Consider the following 19,257-nt stretch of genomic DNA (forward strand, 5'->3'; position numbering starts at 1 on the left):
GCGGCCGAAGCCCGGAAGCGGACAGAGGCGACAGGGGTCCTGCTGTCTGTCCGCCATGGACGAGGCTGACCGCCGGCTCCTGCGGCGGTGCCGGGTACAGCTGGTCCGTGAGCTGCAGGTTGCCTCGCTTTGGGACGCTCTGCTGAACCGCGAACTCTTCACTCCCGACATGATCGAGGACATTCAGGTACCGTCCCCAGCTTCTCGCGCAGCACAGACTTCAGGTCACAGTTGGGGGCTGCGAGGCCGCGCGGAGAGGGTTGCTGAAGCCACACCGTGACTTAATGGCCCGGGTCCCGCCCTCGCCTCCCCGCCTCGCGTCCTACCCTCGCCTCCCCGCCTCGCGTCCTACCCGTCTGTGCCACACAGTACCCCTTCCCTTCGGGGAACTATCGTGAGGGAACCCCGTTTTCCCCCAGGGCGTCTAGCCTGCTAAATTTCCCAGAGGAATCGAACAACCCCCAGACACCTTTTTGAGGGTTCGCTAAAGCGATCTGAGGGTTTGCTAAAGGCGTGTAGTGCCTCGCACGAGCAGAGTACACCCGGGAGCTGCTGCGGTCCTGGATGCCTGTCTGGAGGCATACCTGTTTTTTCCTCCTCTAGGGTGGAGGTTGCGGCTTCTCAGGTCGATCAGTGGTAAAGAATCCACCTGCAATGCAGGAGACATGGATTTGATCCCTGGGTGGGGCAGAGCCCCTAGAGAAGGAAGTGGCAACCCACCCCAGTATTCTTGCCTGGGAAATCACGTGGACAGAGGAGCCAGGTGGGCTACAGTCCATGGGGTTCTCAAAGAGTTAGACATGACTGAGCTTCTGAGCATGCACAAGGGTGGAGGTTCAGAGCACCCACTAGGGAGGTCTGACTGCCGGGCACTGTATCCTCTTTGAGCCTCAGTTTCCCATGCTGTGAAATGGAAAAACGTCATACTGCCCTGAGGGCTAAAAGAGATAAGGGTTGTGAAACAGAAAAGCTTCAGGCACACATCAGATGGAATCTGTCTTTGCCCTGTCCTCCTTGGCCAGCCTCTCATGTGTTATGTGTCTTTTAAGGCATTTGGAGATGAGGGGCCTACTGCAGATAGTGAAGAGAGTAATAAATTCAAACATTTGAGGTTCTCTTTAAAAGCATTTATTTTTGGCTGCGCTGGGTCTTTGTTCCTATGCAAGGCTCTCTCTAGTTGTGGCAAGTGAGCCTACTCTCTAGTTACAGTGGGTGGGCTTCTCATTTCAGTGGCTTCTCTTGTTGCAGCTCAAGAGCTCTAGACCGCTGACTCCGTAGTTACAGAGCGTGGGTCCAGTTGCCTCGTGGCATGTGGGATCCTCCCGGACCAGGAATCAAACGCATGTCCCCAGCACTGACAAGTGGATCCCCAACCACTGGACCACCAGGAAAGTCCTTGAGGTTCTCTTTAAAAGCACAGTCATATCTTTGTCTTATTTGACCCTCATCACAGGCCTGTGAGGTCTGGAGGGAACAGGATGTATTTCTTACCAGGAGATACAGTGGGAATGTGTGGCTTCCTAGAGGCCCTTGCATAGTGCCCTGTAGGTTGCTTGCAGGCCAGTTTCTGCATCATCCAGGAACTTGGCCTGACCATTGAGGAAGTCTTTAATAGGACAAATATCATATGAAAAGTCACCAGTGTATAATATTAAGAGAAGTCTTATGAGCATCTGCTGTGTACTAAGGAGTGGAAATAATTTGAGATCATATGCTTGCTATCAGGAACATTCACAGGAGTGATAAACTTGAATGTCCTTGGAGGCATAATAGGTGGGCACCAGAATGGGCAGCCTCTGCCCTGCCCTCTGACTCCAGCTGAATATGATCGTACAAGAATGCTGGCCTAGTGTTGCCAGATCTTTTATATCGAGAAAAGTGAAAGTGTTAGTTGCTCAGTTATGTCTGTCCCTTTGCAACCCCATGTACTGTAGCCCAGGCTCCTCTGTCCATGGGATTCTCCAGGCAAGAATACTGGAGTGGGTTGCCATTTCAAGTGGGAAATTATTTTGGTTTTTTTGGCCACACCCTGAAGCTTGCAGGATCTTAGTTCCCTCACCAGGGGTTGAACCCAGGCCCTTTCAGTGAAAGTGAGGAATCTTAACCACTGGACCACCAGGGAATTCCTGTTTCCTGGTTTTACATGTTAGCAAAAATAGCACAGGGAACTCTGCTCAATAATCTGTTATAACCCAAAGGGAAAACCAGTTTGAAAAAGAATTGTTGTTGTTGTTCAGTTGCTAAGTTGTGTCTGACTCTTTGTGACCCCATGGACTACAGCACCCCAGGCTTCCCTGTCCTTCGCTATCTCCCGGAGTTTGCTCAAACTCATGTCCATTGAGTCAGTGATGCCATCCAACCCTCTCATGCTCTGTCACTCCCTTCTCCTCCTGCCTTCAATCTTTCCCAGCATCAGGATCTTCTCCAATGAGCTGGCTCTTTGCATCAGGTGGTCACAGTATTGGAATTTCAGCTTCAGCATCAGTCCTTCCAATGAATATTCAGGGTTGATTTCCTTTAGGATTGACTGGTTTGATTTCCTTGCAGTCCATGGGACCCTCAAGAGTCTTCTCCAGCAACACAGTTTGAAAGCATCAATTCTTCCACACTCAGCCTTCTTTGTGGTCCAACTCTCACATCCGTACATGACTACTGGAAAAACCATAGCTTTGACTATACAGACCTCTGCTTTTTAATATGCTGTCTAGGTTTGTCATAGTTTTTTTTTTTTTCCAAGGAGCAAGCTTCTTTTAATTTCATGGCTGCAGTCACTGTCCATAGTGATTTTGGAGTCCAAGAAAATAAAATCTGCCACTGTTTCTATTTTTCCCCCATCTATTTGCCATGAAGTGATGGGACTGGATGCAATGATCTTAGTTTTTTGAATGTTGAGTTTTAAGCAGGCTTTTTCACTCTCCTCTTTCACCTTCATCAAGAGGCTCTTTAGTCCTCTTCGCTTTCTGCCATTAGAGTGGTATCATCTACATATTTGAGGTTGTTGAAATTTCTCCTGGCACTCTTGATTCCAGCTTGTGCTTCATCCAGCCTGGCGTTTCACATGATGTACTCTGCATAGAAGTTAAGTAAGCAGGGTGACCATATAAGCCTTGATGTACTCCTTTCCCAATTTTGAACCAGTTCCGTTGTTCTATGTCTGGTTCTAACTGTTGCATACAGGTTTCTCAGGAGGCAGGTAAGGTGGTCTGGTATATGAAAAAGAATAGATACTTGTATAACTGAATCACTTTGTTGTATACCTAAAACTAAGACATTATTATCAAATATACTCCAATATAAAATTAAAAATAAATGTTAGCAACAAATTCAGAGTTTTTAAAGAATGTGTTATGAACAATGGGCCACTGTTTTACCACTCCTAGTATGGCAGAATCACATGGATCTGGGCTGTCATCCTGGCTTTATGACATATTACATATTAGCAAGTTGCAGCAACTTTCTTAGACTCAGTTTCCTTCCTCCTTAAGGTGGGGGTAATTGTAATTTAACCGCTTTACAAGGTTGTTGAGGAGAACTAAGTGAAATGATGCATTTAACACGTGTCTGTGAGTGTTTGTAAACATTGAGAGAAATCAAAACCCCATGACTTACTTGTAGAGAAGTAGGCATGTAGCTAACTTTTGCTAATGAAAATTAATCATCTCAATGATAGTACAAATATGTGCTATTCAAGGAGCTTCCCAGGTGGTGCTAGTTGTAAAGAAATGACCTAAGAGAGACATAAGAGACATAGGTTCAATCCCTGGGTCAAGAAGACCCCCTGGAGAAGGAAATGGCAACCCACTCCAGTATTCTTGCCTGAAAAATCTCATGGCAGGCTGCAGTCCATAGGGTTGCAGAGAGCTGGACTTGACTGAAGCACGTGTGTTCAGTGTAGTGTCCATTAGTCACATGTGGCTATTTAGATGTAAATATGAAGTAATTAAAATTGAACCCAGAAAAGGCAGTTCCTTAGACATATGACCCAAGTGCTCAGTAGCTGCATGTGGCTAATGGCTGCCATTTTGGACAGCTCAGATAAAGATTTCTATTGTCATGAAAAATTCTCTTGGATCACACTGCTGTAGGATGCTTGCGAACAGGGTGGTGTCTTATCCCTGTGGAAATTGCCCAAAGTTGGGCCTCAAAGGAGAACCAGCAGACAACTGGCATCTTCCTCCTGCTCCCTGTCTCCTTCTCTGGTCTCACCATCCCAACATTGTCAACCTTGACCACTCCTGCAACTCCACAGTCCACCCAGTCAATGCCCAAGTCTTGTGGATTTCCCCTCCTTATTTCTTTTGTCTGTCCTCTGACTTTTCTCCATTCCAGCTGCAAGTCTTTGCCACCACATAACTTGGCTGTGGCCACTCCCTGCCATTGTCCCCTTTGCCCCCAGGATGAGTTTTTTTAAAAGGCAGATCAGACACTGTCACTTCTTTCTTAAAGCTCTTACATAGCTCTCACAGCTTTCTTGACATGACTGTGCAGAGATCTCTCTCCCACCCGACTTAATCTCCCATTTCTCTGAATTCATTATTCCTTTCTTAGTGTTCTGGGGGCTCAGGCAAGCTAGTCCCTCCTGGAGGCTTCCCTGATGTCTCAAGTCTGGGTTGAGTGCACCTGTACCCTTCCAGCCCCATGTGATTTTACTTCTGGCATTTCTGTCTTTGCTGTGTCATTGTCTTTTTTTTTTTTTTCTCCCATTATTTATCAATTTTTGTTTTTGGCTGCACTGGGTCTCACGGGCTGAGACCTCTCACTGCAGTTCACGGGCTTCTTGTTGCTATGCATGGACTTTTTCTAGTTGTGGCGAGTGGGGGCTACTCTCCAGTTGCGGTGCACGGGCTTCTCATTGCAGTGGCTTCTCTTGTGGCGGAGCACAGGCTTTAGGGCATGTGGGCTTCAGTGACTGTGGCATACGGGCTCAGTTGCCCCATGGCATGTGGGATCTTAGTTCCTGGACCAGGGATCGAACCTGTGTCCCCTGCATTGGCAGGCAGACTCCTAACCACTGGACAACCAGGGAAACTCCTGTTTGCATGCTCCACTAGAAGTGACTCCATGAAGACAGACTGTTCTCTCCTGCATTTTTAGCACTTGGCCCTTTCTGCGTGCACAGTAGACATTCCTGACATAGAGATTGAATAGATAAATGAAGACTGGCAGGTGGCCTATGCTCAGAGTAACCTCAGGCTCAATTTTTGCCCATGTGCCTGATTGTTTAGACTTAGGTAGATGGGAATTGGGGGGTTAGGGTGAGAGCCACAGCAAAGTGTGTGGGTAATAGTGACATGTTTTTCTTTCCAAACAGAGGGCGGGCTCAGGATCTCGGCGCGATCAGGCCAGACAGCTGATCATAGATCTAGAGACTCGAGGGAGTCAGGCCCTTCCTTTGTTCATCTCCTGCTTGGAGGACACAGGCCAGGACACTCTGGCTTCATTATTGAAGACCAACAGACAAGCAGCAAAACAGGATGTGGAGGCCATCAGACCCCTGGATCTCAAGCCGGTGGTGCTTGGACCAGAGAGCCTCAAACCAGAGAAGCTGAGAGTGATGAAACAGGACCCATCAAAGCTGAGCCAAGGAAAGCTCGCTCCAGTGGTGCTGGGACCGGAGGAGCTCTGGCCAACCAAACTCAGGCCTGAAGTTCTCAGACCAGAGGTACCCAGGCCAGTGGACACTGGTTCTGGAGGATTCACTGATGTCTGTGAGTACCAAGAGGGGGTGGTGGGTGGGTGTACCAAGCGGTCATTGACAAGTGACCAGTGATACAGCTGGGTAGCGTGAACTAGAAAATTTAATTTTGGTGTTGTCTTTCTGAGTACTCATAGGGGATGGGTGGAATATTACGGTAGGGGTTCAGGAGTGCTCCTCCTCTGAAAAGCATGTGTTGAAGTCTGGTTTGGATGTCATGGGTTTTGATCAGTGTTTCCAGATCGATCTATTGTTTCTGATTTGCCTTTGGGTCCAGGTGAGTCAAGCGGACTAGCCCAGGCTTGGGGGCAGGAAGGAGGCATCTATTAGAGTCTGTCCCAAGTAGGCACTGTACATACCCTTACCTCCTCTCCTCATAACAACCCTGCAAGGCAGGGCATCATTAGACCCATTCTTGTCGATGAGGAGCCCAAGACTCAGGGAGATGAAATAATTGCCTATGGTCACAAAGCTACATCCAGTAAAATACGTAAATCCAAAGACCGCAGCTGGATGATTTTTACCAATTGGGCTTCCCTGGTGGCTCAGTGGTAAAAAATCTGCCTGCTACTGCAGGAGACGTGGATTTGATCCCTGGGTGTGGAAGATCCCCAGAGAAGGAAATGGCAACCCACTCCAGTGTTCTTGCCTGGGAGATCCCATGGACAGAGAAGCCTGGCAGGCTGCAGTCCATGAGACTGCAGAAAGCTGGACATGACTTAGCGACTAAACAGCAATACACAGATAACCACACTTCAGATTATTACCACATAGAGCATTCTGTTGTCCTTTAAGACTCTCTTGTACTTCTTTCCAGTCTATTCCCACTCTTCCCCCTTCCAAAGGAATCATTATTTTGATCTCTATTGCCATAGATCCCTTTTGCTTGTCCTTGAACTTCAGTGTAAATGAAATCCTATATACTCTTTGAATCTGGCTTCTCTTGCCATCATTATATTTGTGAAATTCACTCATGCTCTTGTGTGTATCAGAAGTTAATTCTGTTTCATTGTGAGGTAGTTTTTATTCTGAATCATCCACAGTTTATTTAACCATTCTCTTGTTGATGAGCATGTAGTTTTTCCTTAGGGCTTTGTTTCCATGGCAGCCTGTGGAGACCTAGCACTTTCTATTTCATGGTTGCCCAGTTGGCCATTGCATGGTATGGATGCTAATAATAACCGTAGTAGTAATGGTTAACTTTACTGAGTGTGGCGTGTGAGATCTTTAGTTGCGTCATGTGGGATCAAGTTCCCCAACCAGGGATCAAACCTGGGCCCCTTGCATTGGCAGCTTGGAGTCTCAGCCACTGGATGAGCAGGGAAGTCCTCCTTGTGTGATTTGAGTTGCCTAGGCCCAGCACTAGGACATCTACCCTTCCTTCCCTTAGGCAGCAGAGGGGGTGTGTTTCTCGCCTTCTCTCTCTGCTGGAGCCATGGGCATGTGCTCAGTGATGCTCACGCTATGACTGATTCTTTTGCACACACACTTGACCACATGTGCTTCTTGTCCCCTTGGAAGCTGTCATTTTGGGAGAAATGGGTTTCATGCATGTTATATCTGACTACTTTATCCTCCGTGTGGGTCTAGAACCCCTCCCTGCCTTTGTTAGTACAGTGACTGCTGCCTGGAGCCTTCCTTACCTCTTTTCTTTCTTTTTAAAAAATTATTTATTTGGCTTTGCTGGGTCTTGCTGCACGTGGGCTTTCTCTAGAGTGAGCGAGGCCTACTCTTCTTATTGCAGTGACTTTTCTTCTTGCGAAGCATGGGCCCTAGGGTTAGAGGTTCAGTAGTTTTGGCACATGGGCTTAGTTGCCCCAAGGCATGTGGGATCTTTCTGGAATGAACTCATGTCAACCACTGGACCACTAGGGAACTCCTTCCCTACCTCTTTCTTTTGGTACCTTTGTCAGTTTACTCCCTCTACATGTTGCTGTGGCCTATGGACCTCTCAAGAGCAACCATTTTGCTTTGTACATTTTTTTCTTAGGTAAAAATTTAAAAAAGTTTTTTCCATCTTTTTTGAGTTATAATTGATGTGTAACACATTGTGTAAGTTTAAGGTGATGATTCACTACTTGGATGTATTATGGAACAGTGACCACACTAAGGCTAGTTAACACATCCATCAACTCACATAATTAACACTTTTTTTTTTGTATATGTGGTGAGAACATTTAAGATTTACTTGCTCAGCGGCTTTCAGGTATGAAAGTGAGAGTGAAAGTCACTCAGTTGTGTTCAACTCTTTGTGACCCCGTGGACCATACAGTCCGTGGAATTTTCTAGGCCAGAATACCAGAGTGGGTAGCCATTCCCTTCTTTAGGGATCTTTCCAACCCAGGGACTAAACCCAGGTCTCCTCATTGCAGGTGAATTCTTTACCATCTGAGCCACCTGGGAAGCCCTGATACTTGAAGAAAAAAAAATAGTAATACTGTATGATCCAGCAGTTCCACTTCTGGGTATATATATATTGTCTTTCTTTGTTTTCTTTTCTTTTTTAATATTGTCTTTCTATGTTTTCTTATAGCTCACTTAGCTTCCTTAAAACAAGAATTTTGAATTCTTTATTGGGCAAATCATAGATTTCCATTGTGTGTTTTTGGTGGTATCTTGTTTCCTTAATTTTTATTATTCCTCAAAGTCTTGTGTTGCTGTCTTTGAATTTGAAGAAGGAGCAGTCTCCTCTAGTCTTTATTCTTCAATGTGTCCTATGTAATTGGAATTTTGTACCAACAGTATACTGCAGCTTCTCTGCTAGACTCTTGGACCTCCACAAAGGCATTCTTGTCTGTGGGTGATTGTCAAAAATCAGTGTTCTTTGGGAGAATGAAGGTGGTAGAAAACCCTTTTTCTGCTATTTTGATGATGTTACTCACTTTGTGGATCGTCACTGTCAGTCAGGAAATAAACACATTCTTCAGCAGTAGTTGCTGCTGTTGTTCAGTCACTAAGTCATGTCCGATCCAACTCTTTGTGACCCCATGGACTGCAGCACACCAGGCTCCCCGGTCCTTCACTATCTCCTTAAGTTTGCTCAGGTTCATGTCCATTGAGTCAGTATCTAATAATTTCATCCTCTTCTGCCTCCTCTCCTTTTGCCCTCAATCTTTCCCAGTATCAGGGTCTTTTCCAATAAGTTGGTTCTTTGCATCAGGTGGCCAGAGTATTGGAGCTTCAGCTTCAGCATCAGTTCTTCCAATGAATATTCAGAGTTAATTTCCTTTAGGATTGACTGGTTTGATCTCCTTGCAGTCCAAGGGACTCTCAAGAGTCTTCTCCAGCACCACAATTTGAAAGCATCAATTCTTCAGTGCTCAGCCTGCTTTATGGTCCAATTCTCTCATCTGGATATGTAGTAGATAATGGTATATTCAGTAGTATTGGTATTTGTAGTATTGACATTTGTAGTATTCAGTAGTATTGGCATTTTCTAATACTGAAAATGATATTTTCAGTAGTAGATAATGGTATTTTTGGGAGTGCAGTGGAATTTGGAAATGAGCAGTTGTTTAAGAATTAAGTCTGTAGTCTAATGGGAGTCTTCAGGCTAGGCAAAACCGTTTCTAATTTAAAAGATGGAATGTAACTGCATTTATGGCATGACTTTTTTTTTTTTATGATTACCTATTTTTATTTATTTATTTTTTTATTTTTTATTTTTTTGAAAAAAATTTTTTTTTTAAAATTTTTTTATTTTTCAGTGGGTTTTGTCATACATTGATGTGAATCAGCCATAGAGTTACACGAATTCCCCATCCCGGTCTCCCATCCCACCTCCCTCTCCACCCGATTCCTCTGGATCTTTCCAGCCCAACAGGCCCGAGCACTTGACTCATGCCTCCCACCTGGGCTGGTGGTCTGTTTCACCACAGATAATATACATGCTGTTCTTTCAAAACATCCCACCCTCCCCTTCTCCCACAGAGTTCAAAAGTCTGTTCTGTACTTCTGTGTCTCTTCTTCTGCCCTGCACATAGGGCCATTGTTACCATCTTTCTAAATTCCGTATATATGTGTTAGTATACTGTAATGTTCTTTATGTTTCTGGCTCACCTCACTCTGTATAATGGGCTCCAGTTTCATCCATCTCATTAGAACTGATTCAAATGAATTCTTTTTAACGGCTGAGTAGTATTCCATGGTGTATATGTACCACAGCTTCCTTATCCATTCATCTGCTGATGGGCATCTAGGTTGTTTCCATGTCCTGGCTATTATAAACAGTGCTGCGATGAACATTGGGGTGCACGTGTCTCTTTCAGGTCTGGATTCCTCAGTGTGTATGCCCAGAAGTGGTATTGCTGGGTCATATGGCAGTTCTATTTCCAGTTTTTTAAGAAATCTCCACACTGTTTTCCATAGTGGCTGTACTAGTTTGCATTCCCACCAACAGTGTAAGAGGGTTCCCTTTTCTCCACACCCTCTCCAGCATTTATTGCTTGTAGACTTTTGGATAGCAGTATGGCATGACTTTTAAACTGGCAAAAGAATAGCTCCTAACAAGGTCCAGGCCTGCTCTGAGCGATGAATGGCACCATGGTTGGATCATGAGTATAGTCTGTGGCATGACCGGGTGATGGTCAATGTCTGTTTATTTAAAAAAGAAAAAATCCTATAACCTTGTAGGTTGGTGGTCGGTTGACTTCTTGCTAATTGAAATGAAAACTCTTTTGATACTAAAAGAAAAATCACACCTTTACTCATTTATTCATTCTTCAGCTATTTGGTGTGTGCTGGAATTCTATGGACTGTGTAGACCATGGGGTTGCAAAGAGTTGGACACGACTGAGCGACTTTCGTTTTCTCTTTCACTTTGCTGTGTGCTGGACTCCATGGATTCCATAGAGAGGGAACAGACCTGAAACTTCCCTATGTCTCTCTGTTCTAGAATTTCACATAAACGGAATCACACCATATGCCCTCTGCTGGTTTTTTTAAAACCCAGAATGGTGTTTTGCAGTTATCCACGGTGTCGCATGTGCCTCCTTCCTTTTTAAGCTCTGTCGTGCCCTTTGTGCGGCTGTGTCGCAGTTGGCTGACCCACCCACTTGCTGGTGGACGTTTGGGTTGTTTCTAGTTCGAGGAGTAGGAACAAGGCTTTGATGATCATTCATGGCCAAGTTGTTTGGTGCCCGCTGTGCTCATTTCTCTTGGCTGTGTACCTGGGAGTGGAGTTGCTGGTCAGAGAGTAGGTGTGTGTTCAACCTTATTGGAAACTTTTTTTTTTTTAATGTCTGTTTAAAAAATTATTTATTTATTTTTGGCCATGCTCGGTCTTCATTGCTGTGCATGGGCTTTCTCTAGTTGAGGTGAGCAGGGTCTACTCTTCGTTGTGGTGCACGGGCTTCTCATTGCAGTGGCTTCTCTTGTTGCGGAGCACAAGCCCTAGTTGCATGGTCTTCAGTCATTGTGGTGCATCCCAGGGATCCAACCTGTATCCCCTGCATTGGCAGGTGGATACTTATCCACTCTACCACCAGGGAAACCCCTGGAAACTTCTAAATAGTTCCCGAAGGTGGCTTTGCCACTTGACTTCACCAGCAGTCCCCAGGGGTTCCTGAGTTCCTGCTCTTCTGCGTTTCTGTGGGAGGTGTCCTCACAGGGTCCCTTGTTCCTTCCCTATTGGACCCTGACATTCACGTTTTCCCTCTTTTTCTCTCTAGGTACTCAGGACAGAGCCAAGGGAAATGCCGATCTGGTGAGTCTTCATGTCATTTGGGGCCGGTTGTGTTGGCTTTTGGCTCTTCTGCTCTCCACTTCCCAGGTCCTTCCTGCAGCTGTGTCAGGAGCCCCAGGAGCTCAGCCCAGCTGGAGAGAGTCCCAGTCCTGGGGCCCCTACAGCGCCCTGACCCTGGTACAGCTCTTCCTGAAGCAGATTATCTAACCCTGCTCTTTCCTCATCTGTGAAGTCAGTTAGATCTACAGAGGGGTCAGTTGAGAATCGGCTGTGGCACCCACCCTGGACCAAGTCACTGCCTGTCTCAGTCATAGTATTTTTTTTGTGACTCCCCTGGGTCAGCCTGGACTTCGCACTAGGACACCTGGGAACCAACCACTCAAGTTTCCACTCGTGGAGCCATCAGCCTAGCGGAGACTAGTCATACAAAGAAGTATATAAATGTAAACATTGTAGAGTGCCATAAACAACAACAGCAAAAAACCCCAGGCTGCTGTGAGAGAGAATTACTAGAGAAACATTGAACCTCGAGAGGAAGTGGCCTCAGACTCTCCGAGGGTGAATTGGGCAGGAGTCTGCTGGCAGAGCTGATCATGTGATTCTCAGTACTCCCCAGGTCTGGGTGACTTGTTGGTCCTTTGGGGGATCAGTGTCTAGGGGAGCTGGGCTTCTCAGCTAGCGGTTCCATCCTGAGTACTCTGAGGGGAGCTAATCTTCTGTCCCAGGTTTAGCTGATCATCTGTCACATAGCTACGTGTGTGTGGTTTGGATGCCAGACACCTGCTTCAGAGGAGGCAGACTGCAGGCTCTATCCCATCTCTCCAGACTGTCCTCCCCATGGGTGAGACCCAGGGTGTCGCCTTTTCTCCCAAGGAGTGCAGCGAGACCCTGGTTTACACTGGCCCTTCTGCCTGGGCAGGCCTACGTCCTGAACGCAGACCCCTGTGGCTACTGCCTGATCATCAACAACGTGAACTTCTGCCGTGAGTCGGGGCTTAGGACCCGCACAGGCTCCAACATAGACTGTGAAAAGATGCAGCGACGCTTCCATCTGCTGCAGTTTGCAGTGGAGGTGAAATGTGACCTGACTGCCAAGGTACGGGCCCTGTGTATGGAGAGAAATGGGGGCTTGTGGGGTAGTGTCCTAAAGAGGGCCCCTGAAAGCCAGCGACTCCCCAAGACGAGCCCTTCAGTCTGTAGGACCGTAAGAGGCAGTGTCGCTCAGTGGTTACCACTGAGAGCTCCAGACTCAGAGACCCGGGTTGAGGACTGACTCCCCCACTACCTCTGTGACTCCCGAGCCTGAGCTTCTCTGTCTATAAATCGAGACCCATGCTCACCTCCTAGGGTTGCATTAGGTAAGTGTTAGTCACTCAGTCAGGTCTGACTCTTTGCAACCCCATGGACTGTAGCCCACCAGGCTCCTCTGCCCATGGAATTCTCCAGGTAAGAATACTGGAGTGCATTGCCATTTTCTCCTCCAGGGTCTTCCCAACCCAGGGATCGAATCCAGGTCTCCTGTATTGCAGGGAGATTTTTTACCATCTGAGCCACCAGGGACATTGTAGAAGTAAATAAAGAGTGCCTAGCCCAGCATCTCTTCCCCAGTCTTCTCTTGTGATCACTGTGACTGTCCTTTTGCTTCACTACTGGCCCTGGGAGCAGGGGACTGGCCCAGGATGAGGACCTGATCGGTCAGTGGTCGGGCTCACCCACGGCCCTCTCTTGTAGCAAATGGTCCAGGCTTTGACGCAGCTGGCACGGCAGGACCACGATGCTCTGGACTGCTGCGCGGTGATCATCCTGTCTCACGGCTGTCAGGTAGGCGGCCTCACCTTCTCTAGCAGGCGCCCAGGAAGGCTGCCCCGAGAGGCCCTGCGGGAGCCTCGTCCCTTCCTGTGTCCAATACACCCTGGCCTTTATGGGAAGAGCCACAGGGCCCTGTCTCCCTCCTGTTGTTTTCTCAGAAGCCATTTGGCCCTCTGAGGAGTTGGGTGCTCCTCCTGGGTGGGAGGGCTGTGACCCCAGGAGAAACCATCTGCGAGAGGCAGGAAGAGGTAAGCTGGATTTTGTTCAGAGCCAGGCACAGCTTACAAGAGCTCCCAGCTCCTGTCTTGGTCCTGCTGGACGTTGTTCTGGGCCCTTTGCTGCTGGCTGTGAGTTGGGACACTGGGACCCCCTCTGGCCTTGACCAGTAATGTGCTGGGTCATTGTGGCCAAGTCTCTCCCCTTTTCTGGGGCTCAGTTCCCTCATCTTTTGAGTTGCTGGGTTGGACAGAGCAGAGGTAATCACCCCAATGGATTGTAGTGTTTTCAAAACTGGCAACGGTAGCACAGAAGTCACGATTTTCAGCTTGTCCTGAAAAACCACAAAGGTCTGACCCATCAGGCCCGCATCCTCAAAGAGCAAAATTCTGGCCTGTGGCTGGGCTGGGGCCACCCCTTTGGTCCTTTCATTCACAGTGTGGCCCCTGGACGGAAGCATGGGCATCACCTGGCAGGTCGGGAGAATGTCGGTTCTCATTCAGAGCCTGTACCTGAACAAGACCCCTGTAAACACAAAGTTTGAGAGGAATTGCTCTAGAGTAGTCGTTCTCAACGAGGCTGTAACAGAGGCACCTGAAGGGCCAGATTTCTGGTCCCCACTACCCAGGTTTCTGATTTGGGAAGTCTGGGTGGGAATTTGCATGTCCTGTAAGTTTCCAGGTGATGCTGATGCTGCTGGACCAGGGACCACACTTTGAGAACAACCAATCTAGAGGAAGCTGGCCAGAGTTCTTGAGTTAGGCTATCTGGTGCTTATAGGCATGTGAGTTTGAGACCCTTGGAATTGAGGCTGCCCAGGACCAACCTGCTGTGTTTCACTCAGCCTTGTGTCCCTGGTGGAACCTTCTAAATGCTTGGTCCCCACAAAGCCTCTGCACAAACAGGCCATTGGATTCCTACTGTAACTTCTTGGGTTTGTCACCAGAGTTCTTGGTCTTCTAGGCCAGCCACCTCCAGTTCCCAGGGGCTGTTTATGGCACAGATGGATGTCCTGTGTCCGTCGAGAAAATTGTGAACACCTTCAATGGAACTGGCTGCCCCAGTTTGGGAGGGAAGCCCAAGCTCTTCTTCATCCAGGCCTGTGGTGGAGGTAAGCCGATCCTCAGCGTTGCTGCCGATGAGGCTAGTGGGAAAGTAGAGGTTGATCCAGGCATCCAGAGGGCCCCAAACGTGGTCACTGCTGTCCGAAAGTGGCACCTCCATCTAGCTGGAGTAGCCTGAACTCTGTCTAACTTTTAGAGGTTTGCATCTCATGATGCTGTAGCAGGTCACTTCAACCTCAGACTTGGTGAAAACAAACAACGCAGAGGAGAGAGGAAACTTCTTTCATTTTCTTTAGCTCCTGTCATTCTCCTGACCTCCATCAACCCAGCTCCCTCTCACTGTTACAGAGAAAGGGAGGCCACTGCTGGATTAACTGTTGGAATTCTCAAAGGCTTTGGGATTAGGGAGTCAATAATTTTTAAGGATTATTTAGATTGTTTGTAGCTTTGCTATATGCCATGATTTTAAACCTGAGCCCTACTTCACCGTTACCTGGTTTTCTTGTAAAATAAAAGAGGAAGAGAGAAGAACATTGTGTGTCCTGGATTATGGGACATGAGGTCATCTCCAGGTGATCTGGCCCTGACTTCTTTGCCTTCCCCGCCTGGCATGCTGTGCCCACCCCAGCACTGCTCAAGCTTCCTAGGATGTCAGGTTCTGGCTTACTCCTCAGCCTTCCTATGTGCCATCCCTCTGCCTTATCTCCTGGCTAACTCTTAATCATCCATCCTTCTGGTTACGACTTATTGTCACTGCTTCCAGGAAGTCTTCCCTGAATATCCCCTTCCTTGCACAGAGTCAGGGTTCGCTGGCCTTTGTTCTCCTGTAGCCCCTATTCTTCCCTTGTCTTAGCACTTTCTCCTAGTATTGAGATGGCTTCATCCCTTGGTCAACCCTCTGAGGGCAGGGCTAGTCCCATCTGCCCTACAGCTGGGCCCCTGCCTGACACAAAGCCCGTAGTATGCTTGCATCTTTTGTGCATTCTAATTGACTTTGAAATAAAATCATATAAAAATATCTGTGAGCAAAATCTGAAGTAATGTAGACTCCCACCAATAAAAACTAAACCAAACAATTAACTGAGAACAGGAGAACTCCAGAGCTGGAAAGCAGTAATTAAGGTGCCACCTTTGAAATTCAGGTCCCTGCTTCCACCCTTGTGTTTTAACGCCGTGGGGTCGTGTGTTTAACGCTATTGCCACGTGAGGGCGCCACCATCAACTGAGACCAGAAATACCCAAAGGTTGCGGATCCCTGCCAGCGTCTGGTGAGGTGTCCTGTTGTTTACACGTCTCTGAACTGGTCTGCCCTGGGTTTTGGAGACTCGTGTTGCTATTTTAAGATTCACTGTTGTTTAAAACCATTTAAAAATCTTCTAAATGTCATCTGCCCTTTCATTAAGAGAGAGCGTGGGCACCAAGGTGGAAGAACGCACCTCAGAGTCAGTAACTCTGGTGTGAAATGTCAGTGAGTAAGCCGTGTGATGAACTTGGCCAGAGCGGAGGGGCCTGAGATTTGGGGGTGACCCATCCAGAACTTTGGAGGTCATGCTGAGAGGCCAGGAAGGAAGAATCATGGACGACAGTGGCTGTGGATTTTATGTCCTGAAGGAATGGTGCCTCGTCCCATTGTGTCTGTTCTTATGGGAAGTCAGGCTTCCTCACAGGAGTTTTGAATCAGTGAGGCTCCTTAAGAAGAAAGCAGTGCCTTACCTGCATAACCCGTAGGTGAGGTCTTCCCCCTCAGATTTGTAGGAGGATGACGCGTGAATCGAGACACAGCCGATATCCCCTGTCTGGCCCCCTTCTTCCTCTGTCCCCCATCCTCCCCTCTCAGAGCCCATTGTCTCTGCTCCATTTTCAGAGGCAGCCCCTCTGCCTGCCCCGTCTCCTTCAGCCCTTCCTGTAGCATCCCCCTTGCTGAAGTGCCTCCTATCCCACTGCACCCTGCCACCCTGGGCGGACCCAGCCACAGCCCCATGCTCCTAACCCAGACCCACGCTCCCTTCCCCGTCCCACTTCAAGTCATTCCCGGAACCCAGGATGGATTCCAGAATCTTGGTCAAGAAGACAACCGGAAGCAGTGACCTGGGATAGCTGTCCAGTTTTCACAGATCTAAGAAGCCCCCGGTGCAGGCTTGGGGGCCCCCATGGGAAGCAGCAGGGTAGCTGAGAGCCAGAAGAATGTAGGGTGGAGTCCTGGTCCCCTGCATATTAGCCGTGAGATCACAGACAGATTACCAGGTTTCTGAGCTTCAGGTGAGAGGTCAGTCGACATTGGGGTCATTATTGTGGGGTTTCTAGAGTCATCTGTCCTATCTCTGTCTCCTGCAGGTGGGACACCAGGTTCCCTGGGTGAACCGTGACTTTCCTCGTTCCTTGCTGTTACCCACCATGAATCCAGCCACACAAACCCTCCCGCTCTCCTGCCCTGGGACCTGCCTGATAGGTGCCATTTCTCCCCGCAGGACTGTTCTCCCTTCTCACAAGGGAGATTGGGTCACAGCCGCCCACTCCAGAAACCTCTGGGCCCCTCCACCCTCTGTCTGTCTTTACTGAAACTCTTTAGGTGCCTTCTTTCTCTTGTTTTGGTGGTGCAGCTTGTGGGATCTTAGTTCCCTGATCAGGGATCAAACTCTTGCCCCTGCAGTAGAAGTGTGGTAACTCAACCCCCGAACCTCCAGTGAACTCCCTAATGTGACTTGAGTTTTTATTTTTGCCTGTGCTGGGTCTTCATAACTGCACACAGGCTTTGTCCAGTTGCAGTGAGCGGGGGGCTACTCTCTAGTTGTGGTGCATGGGCTTCTGATTGAGGTGGCCTCTCTTGTTGCAGAGCTGGGCTCTAGGGTGTCTGGACTTCAGTCGTTGTGCAATAGTCATCCCGGGCTCCAGAGCACAGGTTCAATAGTTGTGGTGCACAGGCTCAGTTGCATGTGGAATCTTCACAGACCGGGGATTGAACCTGCGTCTCCTGCATTGGCAAACTGATTTTTTTACCACTGAGCCAGCAGGGAAACCTGTGACTTGATCTTTAATTACATAAAATAAAATTTGCCATTTTAACTGTTAAAAATTGTTCCATTCAGTGGCTGTCAGTGCAGTCACGATGTTGTTGGACCATCATCACCATCTAATTCTAGAACATTTCATCATCCTCCCAAAGAAACTCCATACCTGGTAGCAGTCACTCCATTCCCCCTCCTAACAACTAATCTGCTTTCTTCTCTCTGGATTTGCCTCTTTTGGATACTTCATATAAACAGGATATCATATGGCTTTTGATATTTGCCTTCTTTCACTTAGCCTACTCTGGAGGCCCATCCACATTGTATTATATTGCGGTATTTCATCCCTTTTTAAGCTTGAGTAATATTCTGTTGAATGTTCATACCTCCATTCATCTGTCCCTGGACACATGAGTGGTTTCTTCCTTTTGTCTGCTGTGAATAATATGATGAACATTGCTGCATAAGTTCTTGTTTGAACACCTGTTTCCAGTTCTTTGGCGTGTATACCTTCTTTTTTTATTTTTGTGTGTATACCTTCTAACTGGTTTCTTTTGCTGTTTTTAAAATGTCTGCATTCTTGCTCCCCCCGCCCCCACTTTATTTAAGGAACATGGAAAAATTTTGTTTTAGTAAAAGTAAAGCTCCTGTTTAGGCTTCCTGCTCATGTTGGCCCGGCACTAGGCCAAGTGGGAGCTCTGGTGTGGGTGTCTCACTGACAACTTGTGTCTGTTTCTGCTTCCTGCAGAGCAGAAAGACCACGGGTTTGAGGTGGCCTCCACTTCCCCTGAAGATAAGACTCCCAGTAGCGACCCTGAGACGGATGCTACCCCATTCCAGGAAGGCCCACGTTCCATCGACCAGCCGGATGCCGTGTCTAGTTTGCCCACGCCCAGCGACATCTTGGTGTCCTACTCCACCTTCCCAGGTGAGCGGGTCCGGAGACCTCGTCCTTCTAGCCGGCAAGTCCCCTCATCTGCCCCGGAAGCAGCAGTGCTGTGAAGGAAAGACCTGGTGTGCGTCTTGGTTTTGCCGCTTTGTTGCCTGTGTGACCCCGAGTAAGTTACTTCACCTCTCTGAGCCTCAGCTCAGGGTGAGGCAGTCGAGGCACCGACAATGCACAATGGAAGGAGGCACGCACCCTTGTTTCGGTGTGCCTCAGTCTCCTCACCCTTGTCCTGGCCCTGCCTCAGTCTTCTCATCTTTAAAATGGGAATATTAATTGTACCTTGGGGATCATCATGGTGATTTTAACAAGGTGGCTGACCCACTGCTGAGCCCAGTGCCTGGCACACAACAGGTGTGACAAATGTTCATTTCCTTCTTTCTTATCCCCTGGAAGACTCACTTGACTTCTCCAAGCATGGATTGCCTTGTTGGGAAAACAAGAGTCCTAACCAAAGTCACAGGGTGATGGTGAGATTGAAATAAGATCACACAGAGCCCAGAGATGCAGGCTCTGATGTCCATATAGACATCAGTCAAGGTCTGGGGGTGGGTGGGCCTCATGGGGAGGGTGGCTCCTCAGCGAAGCTCAGCCTTTCTCCTTGCACAGGCTTTGTCTCCTGGAGGGATCCCAAGAGCGGCTCCTGGTACATCGAGACCCTGGACAGCGTTTTTGAGCAGTGGGCTCACTGTGAAGACCTTCAGACCCTCCTCCTCAGGGTGAGGCTGCTGGAGGGCCAGTGTGTCCTCCCCAGGGTGGGGGTGAGCAGGGCCCCAAGCCCAAGCTAGAAGTTGCTTCTGCAAGCCAAAGGCTTGCCCTGAGGGTTGATGCTTTTGCTT

The 19,257-nt window shown here is 48.1% G+C and overlaps 1 protein-coding gene across 2 annotated transcripts in view; it reads left to right on the forward strand.

Moving 5' to 3' along the window:
* The window catches only part of CASP9 (caspase 9), a 23,015-nt gene continuing 3,758 nt past the window's right edge, over positions 1 to 19,257 (forward strand). Inside the window, exons 1-8 of one of the 2 annotated variants that reach the window (XM_065936041.1) lie at positions 1 to 187; positions 5,312 to 5,708; positions 11,365 to 11,399; positions 12,298 to 12,474; positions 13,110 to 13,199; positions 14,367 to 14,514; positions 18,221 to 18,400; positions 19,028 to 19,179. In XM_065936041.1, the coding sequence (XP_065792113.1) occupies positions 56 to 187; positions 5,312 to 5,708; positions 11,365 to 11,399; positions 12,298 to 12,474; positions 13,110 to 13,199; positions 14,367 to 14,514; positions 18,221 to 18,400; positions 19,028 to 19,179 (1,311 nt within the window). In that variant the 5' untranslated portion in view covers positions 1 to 55. The remainder of the gene's footprint in view (positions 188 to 5,311; positions 5,709 to 11,364; positions 11,400 to 12,297; positions 12,475 to 13,109; positions 13,200 to 14,366; positions 14,515 to 18,220; positions 18,401 to 19,027; positions 19,180 to 19,257) is intronic. The other variant, XM_065936042.1, reaches the window with a different exon arrangement.

This window comes from Muntiacus reevesi, chromosome 5 (assembly GCF_963930625.1).
Source record: "Muntiacus reevesi chromosome 5, mMunRee1.1, whole genome shotgun sequence".
Lineage (NCBI taxonomy): Eukaryota > Metazoa > Chordata > Mammalia > Artiodactyla > Cervidae > Muntiacus > Muntiacus reevesi.